The sequence below is a fragment of the Nothoprocta perdicaria genome, unplaced genomic scaffold, assembly GCF_003342845.1.
Source record: "Nothoprocta perdicaria isolate Ctin4 unplaced genomic scaffold, notPer1 scaffold_103, whole genome shotgun sequence".
NCBI lineage: Eukaryota > Metazoa > Chordata > Aves > Tinamiformes > Tinamidae > Nothoprocta > Nothoprocta perdicaria.
Genome location: NW_020454128.1, coordinates 1,777,599 through 1,784,345, shown reverse-complemented (window position 1 = coordinate 1,784,345; position 6,747 = coordinate 1,777,599). Strand labels below are relative to the sequence as shown.

The window sequence follows — 6,747 nt, the reverse complement described above, 5'->3', positions numbered from 1 at the left end:
CCCGCGTCCCGCCGCGTCCCGCGCCCTGCTCCCGCTGCTCCCGCTGCGCCCCGCGCCCCTGTCCCGCCGCATCCCACACCCTGCACCCTGCTCCCGCCGCGCCGGCTCCGTCCTATTCCCACTATCCCCTCCTGTTCTCGCCGTGCCCCCTGTCCCCGCGCGGTCCCGGGGCTCCTTTGCGCGGCTGCGGGGCTGGGAGTTGAAGTGACAGTCACGCGTGTCGCGTCCTCCTCGTCCCTTCATCCCCCTCATCCCTTCATCCTCATCCTCCTCATCCTTCTAGTTCTTCTCATCTCCCTCATCCCCTCCTCCTCCCCTCATCCTCCTCAGACCCTTGTCCCCTCATCCCTTCATGCTGCTTCATCACCCTCATCCTCCTCCTCCCCTCATCCTCCTCCCCTCATCCCTGTCATCCTCATCCCCTCATCCCCATCATCCCCTTCTTCCTCCTCTCCCCCTCATCCCCCTCCTCAGCCTCTCATCCCCTCCTGCTGCTTCATCGCCCTCATCCTCCTCGCCCCACTCGTCACCGCCCCGTCCCCACGAAGCGGCTCCCGCTCGGTGTCGTGGCGCTGCCGCCACCGCAGGGTCACGGCATCGCGGCCGCTTCCGCCCGCTCCGGCCACAAGCGCAAAGCCCAACTGCAGATCCCGGGAAGCGGCCCCGGCCCTGCCCTTCCCTCCGCAGCACTTGGTGTTTCCAGGGGCGGAGGAGGGTTTGGTTTGGAAGAGCTGGGAATATTCATCACAAATGTCTCCATGGGGGCAAATCCGGGTTGAGGAGTCTCCTTGGATGTGTGCGGAAGCGGATGGTAGCGTTGGAGGTGGGAATCATCCCGAAACGGCGACGTTGGCTGAGTCCGGGCCGGGCTTTGCTGCCATGGGAGGACGTGGGTTCCTGGCGATGTGAAGCCCCTCGTGTCGGCAGAGCGGGAATGGGAACATCCCCCCGGCAAAAGCCGCATGTCCGGATCCACATGGGATCCTCCGCTTTCTGGGAATCCCACGGCCTGTTCCATGCGGGATAACAGCACTCGGAAGCTCAGCTGCATTCAGCTTCCTTGGCTCCAGTTTGGCAATAAGGAAGGTGTCAGTGCCGGGGGAGCTGGGGGGCAGCCACGTTCCCAATCTCTCCTTCCTCCCGGTTTCCTCCGCGCTCCCGCTTCACTTCATCATCTACCTTCAGCTACCAGGCCTGTCCGCAGGGTGCAGGGACGGCCGTGGCAGCCACTCGCTTATCCCCCTGGCACCAAGGAGGCCGGTTGGCACCAGGGACCCGGCATCCCATGGGAGCTCCCGCTTCCCACCGGGAGGCTTCCATGGAGTGGAGTCACGAATGGCTCCCTGTTCCCGCAGCCGCCGTCGGGGCCCCGCTCGCTTCCCGCTCGCTTCCCGCTTCCCAGCCGCGGCCCGCGCTGCCCGCAGATGTTTCCCGGCAGAAATTAGCTCCAGGTGGGAAGGCGCCGATGGCAGCCGAGCAGCCCCGGCACGGTGCCGGCAACCGGGGGACACCCCTCCGGGGGGTCGATCCCATGGGATGCCCAGCACGGAGCGCCGGAGCGCGGCTCGTCGTGGCTCCCCCTGCAAGTCCCAGCGCGGGGGGACAGGGACGTTCGGCCGCGTGGCCACGGGGCCGCGGTCTCCACCGGGAGCCAGGGCGAATGTCCCGCTGGCCGGAGCGCGGAGCCCAGAGCTCTTCCAGATGTGCGCGCCTGGAGCCGGCCGCCTTCATGTGCACAGCTTGATTGCCCCCAAATTACAGCTTGTCCGCAGGGAGCGGCGGCGTTTGACTTATGACCAATTTCCAGCTCTGCTTGGAACTGGAAATAGCGGCCTGGGCCCTGCAGTCAGCTTCTTCCTGAAACCTCCTTTTTTTTGGGGGAGATTTTTACTTTGTTTCCTACGAGGAGGCAGTTTGGGGCTCCAACAGTCAGCGGAGCCGCTGCCGGGCCGTGCAGCGGAGGCCGGAGCGGGGATAGGGGCCGCGGATGCGCTCGGCATCTCCATCCGGGAGCACGGAGTGGGAACGGCCCGGCGTGGCCGGCGGCCCTTTCGGGGCGCCCTCCCTCTCCGCGCTCCCTCCGGCGCTTGTTTTCCCGGCGCTGCCAAAACCCGATGGTTGGGCCGACAATTTTCGCCCTCTGCAATAGCCCGGCTGGCGGCTTCCCCCCCGCGCGGCTCCTTCCCCGAATCCCTTGCGCGGCGCCGGGCGCTGCGGCCGGGGCTGCTCCCAGCATCTGCTTGGAATTAAGGCCCGCGCGCTCCCCGCCCCCAGCGCCGCCCGGCCCCCCGGGACCCTCCGCGCGGGCTTTCCCGGCCCCGCGCCCGGCATCTCCCGGCCTCCTTTTTTGGTCGGCCGCATAGGAAGTTTATTGTTTTAGCAGCCCGCGTTCTGGAGCCGTTATTTATCCAGGCGGATTCCAGCACGCTTGGAAAAACAATCTTGTTTTTCACTTTTGGCTCCACTTTTGAGATGAAAAAAAGGAAAAGGAGGAAAAGGGAGAGATCTCCGCACTGCTCCGCGCTCCCTCCCGCCGGATCGGCCCGTTATTCCCAGCGGGTTTGAGCTCCCGATCCCTGCGTTGTGCAGGAGATGTTTCCAGCCAGCACTCGTGGCGGGGCCGGAGTCCCGGCCAAGCGTGTCCCGTGGGATGCGGCATCCCGTGGGATGCACCAACCCGCACGCAGAGGGTCCCTGCTCAGCTTTCCATCTGGAAAATATTTCTCGGGCAGAAAGCTGCCGATGGGGCCGTTGCTGTAATTGCGAGCTTCGCGTGCCAACTATTCCTGCGGCTGGAGCAATCCTTAAGGAAGGGCCACGTGGGGGGGCGGCTGTGCCAGGGCAGAGCGCGGCGGAAGGGGAGGGCTCCCCGCGCCCCGTCCCGGGCACTGCCCTCGGAGGCGCCCGCTCTGCCGCTCTCCGTGGGCATTGCCGGGCCCCGCGCGCCGGGGATGCCCGCGTTTTATCCGGGCTGCATCCCAGCCCTTCCTTATCGGGACCGTTATGTCGGCTCGGGCTGCTGGACTCCCTGCCCTCCCAAACAGGCGCTGCCGGGTTGATTTTATCGGAGGGAATGTGGGGCCGGACCCTCCCTGCACCCGCGCGCGGCTCCCACATCCCTCCTTCCAGGCCACCGGCACTCGGATTCCTCACCCCGGAGCCTGGCTGCAGATCACACGGGATGCTGATTGCATCTTGGACGGCGAGAGCTTTGCCTTTTAAGGAGGGGATTTGGGTTTTTACGGCCGAGGCCGGGGATGGTCCCCGGGGTCTGGAGAACAAAGCGGCCGCCTCCGCGCGCGGCACTCACTGCACGCCGGTCCCGGCGCTGCAGGAATCACCTGGCAGCGGCAGGAGGCAGTTCGAGGCCCACGGGCTCGTTAGTGCGTCCCGCTAATTGCCGCCCCGGGGGTTCCCGAGGGACCCCTGCTCCTGCGCCATGGCCGGGCTGGCACCGGGGACCCTTTGGTGTCGCTGCCTGTGTGTCCGGAGCAGCCGCGTCCCTGTCCCCCTCATCCTGGGGGGCTCAGCCCCACGGGGCTCCTTGCGGGGTCCTCTTTGGGGACAGCAGGAGGGGGCTGGGGAATCCCAAGATGCTCCATCCCTGTGTCCTCGGGCATCCCGAGAGGGGTGTCCTGGAATGGGGCTCCCCAAAGGGGCCTCCAGAAATGGGCATCCCGAAAGGGGCATCCCAAAAGGGACATCCTGAAACGGGCATCCTGAAATGGACAGCCCAAAAGCCCCATCCTGAAACGGGCATCCCTAAAGGGGCAGCCCGAAAGGGGCACCCCGAAACGAGCATCCCAACAGGGGCCTCCCGTAACGGGCACCATCACCGCGGGCGGCCCGGCTCACGGCGCTCGCCCTCCTCTCCCCGCAGGCTGCTGAGCAACAACAAGATCACGGTGCTGAAGAACGGCTCCTTCTTCGGGCTGCGGGCGCTGGAGAAGCTGTGAGTGGCCGCGGGCGCCGGTGCCCACCGCGCTCCGCTCCGCGCGGTCCCCTCCGCAGCGCCGGCACCCGGGAGCTGCGGGTGCCCCCGGGGTCCCCGCGAGCTGCACTGGGGGCATCCGCGGGGGGCTCCGCGCCGGGACCCCCCATGAAAAGCCGCATTGTGGCCCCGAACAAAGTCAACTTTCTTATCTCGCCATGAAAGGCATCTCTATGGCGCGGGAATAAGGGCGGATTGACGGCCCCCGTGTGGGTCGGATCTGTAGGTATGCGGAGCGGCGCCCGGCGCACTGAGGCCGGTTTGTTCCCGGCGCGGGCGCATTCCTGAGCCCCGCGCGCCCGCGCCGCCTCTCCCGCCCCAACGGGCTCTCCAGCCCATCCTCATCCTCCAGGCGCTCCCGGGGTTAACGCGGAGCCGCGGGGCGGCCCTGCCTCCAGCGCGGGGTCACCCCGGCCCTCCCTGCTGGCGCTGGGCTCTCATTAACGGCGGGATTAACGAGGAGCGGGGCCGGAGCCCCCCGCGTGCGTCCCCGGCCGCGCGAGCGGGGCCGCCGCTTGGCACCTCTGCTGACGGGTAGCGTCGTAATGAGATTAATGAGCGCGAGCGGGGCTGGAATGCGGCTCATTAGCCGCACCGGGCCTGTCCCCTGCAGCCCGCGCTGCTCCGGGGGCCTCGAGCCGCAGATAAAGGCGCTTCCATGGGAGCCCCCGGCCCCGCAACCGGTGGCCGGCAGCGCAAGCGCCGGGAAGGGCCGAGGCCCCGAGGGCGCCGGTGCCTGCGAACGTCGCCCCGGGGTCCCGAGGGGCTTTGGGGCCAGCGGGGCGCAGGGCTCTGCGGTGCGAGCGGGCGGCTGTGCTGTGCGCGCCGGCTGCGCGCGCCGGCTGTTGCAGCGGGTGTCGCGGCAGGTGCGGCACAGGCGGCCGCTCAGGTGTGCGGAGCTGTTCGTTCAGCACCGCCGCTCACCTGCGCTCCCGCCGGAGCCGCCCCGCGGATGCGGGAAGAGTGCGGGAGCCACAGGCGCTCCGGGCTGGAGCCTCCTCCGGAGCCCGGCCCCGATTAGATACCAGCCTCAACTGAGCTAACGAGCCGAGCGCTCCATGTGGGCAGCAGCGAGCAGAGCCCCGGTGCGGCCGGGATCGGCCCCCGCTGCCCGCAGGGAGCGCGGCGCTCCCCTTCGGAGCGCTGAGGAGCGGGAAGGGGGCCGGGGAGCTGCTGCGAGGCGGGGGGACGCGGCTCCGCGCGCCCTGCTCTGCCCCAGCGCCTCCGTCTCCCGCAGGGACCTGAAGAACAACCTCATCAGCACGGTGCAGCCCGGCGCCTTCCTGGGCCTCCCCGAGCTCAAGCGGCTGTAAGTGGCGGCACACGGGGGGCCGCGGCGGCGCCGGCCCCGGCGCCCACGTCCCTCTGCTCGCTCCGCAGGGACCTCTCCAACAACCGCATCGGCTGCCTCAGCGGCGGCGTCTTCCGCGGCCTCGCCAACCTCGTCAGGCTGTAAGTAGCCGCGCGCGGCGCTGCCGGAGCCTCCGGAGCAGCCGGTGCTGCGGGATCTGCGGAGGTGCCGTGCGGCTCCTCGAGCCTCCTCTGCTCCATTGCAGGAACATGTCTGGGAACATTTTCTCCAGCCTCCAGCCGGACGTCTTTGACGAGCTCCCCTCTCTGAAAGTCGTGTGAGTACCGGGCGCCCGGGTGCCGCGCATGGCTCCGGTGCCGCCCCGTGACGCCGCCGCCGCTTGCAGCGACTTCGCCACCGAGTACCTGACATGCGACTGCCACCTGCGCTGGGTGCTGCCCTGGGCCCGCAACCGCTCGGCGCAGATCTCGGACAAGACGGTGTGCGCCTACCCGCGGCACGTGCGCGCGGCGCCGCTCCGCAGCACGCCGGAGAGCCAGCTGCGCTGCGGTGAGGCCGGGGCCGGGCGCGCGGGGCCGCACAGCGCCGTCACGGGGCCTCGCGGCCACCCTGCGTGTCCCCTCTCCCGCAGCGGGCACCCCGGAGCTGCACACGCACCTGCTCATCCCGTCGCTGCGCCAGGTGGTTTTCCAGGGCGACCGGCTGCCCTTCCAGTGCACGGCCACCTACCTGGATAACAGCACCCAGATCCGCTGGTACCACAACCGGGAGCCCGTGGAGGAGGACGAGCGCGCGGGCGTCATTGTGGAGGAGAGTCTCGTCCACGACTGCACCTTCATCACCAGGTGGGGACAGGGACGGGCAGTGCCTGGGTGGCACGTGGAGCGCGGGGTGGCCCCGCGCTAGGGGACGGTCCCCTCGTGCCATCCTGCCGCCGGCTCTGCCCGCAGCGAGCTCATCCTCTCCAACATCCACGTGTCGGCCACCGGCGAGTGGGAATGCGCCGTGTCCACCTCCCAGGGCAACGTCAGCAAGAAGGTGGAGATCGTGGTGCTGGAGACCTCGGCGTCCTACTGCCCCGCCGAGCGCGTCACCAACAACCGCGGCGACTTCAGGTAGGGCCGGGCGGGACGCGCAGGGGGCACCGCGGGACCCGTCCCCTCCTGGTCCACCATTCCCGGGCGCCTCGGGGCGGCTTCCCACGCTGCCCGGCTCCAGCAGCCGAGGGGCTGGAATCCCTCTGGAATCCCAAGGGCACCGTAACCTGCGGCATAGAAGTTCCCGGCATGGCCAAGGCGGCTTCCATGGGTGCCGGGTCCCTGGGTGGCCGTGGCGGCGCGGGCGCCCGGGCGGCTCTCAGCGTGCGTCTGCCCGCGGGCAGGTGGCCCCGCACGCTGGCGGGCATCACCGCCTACCAGTCGTGCCTGCAGCACCCGTTCGCGGC

The 6,747-nt window shown here is 69.2% G+C and overlaps 1 protein-coding gene across 1 annotated transcript in view; it reads left to right on the top strand.

Moving 5' to 3' along the window:
• Positions 1-6,747, top strand: part of ADGRA2 (adhesion G protein-coupled receptor A2) — a 15,970-nt gene that overhangs the window by 2,993 nt on the left and 6,230 nt on the right. The window contains exons 3-10 of the mRNA XM_026042671.1: positions 3,881-3,952; positions 5,229-5,300; positions 5,372-5,443; positions 5,548-5,619; positions 5,689-5,852; positions 5,935-6,148; positions 6,254-6,418; positions 6,685-6,745. Of these exons, the coding sequence (XP_025898456.1) occupies positions 3,881-3,952; positions 5,229-5,300; positions 5,372-5,443; positions 5,548-5,619; positions 5,689-5,852; positions 5,935-6,148; positions 6,254-6,418; positions 6,685-6,745 (892 nt within the window). The remainder of the gene's footprint in view (positions 1-3,880; positions 3,953-5,228; positions 5,301-5,371; positions 5,444-5,547; positions 5,620-5,688; positions 5,853-5,934; positions 6,149-6,253; positions 6,419-6,684; positions 6,746-6,747) is intronic.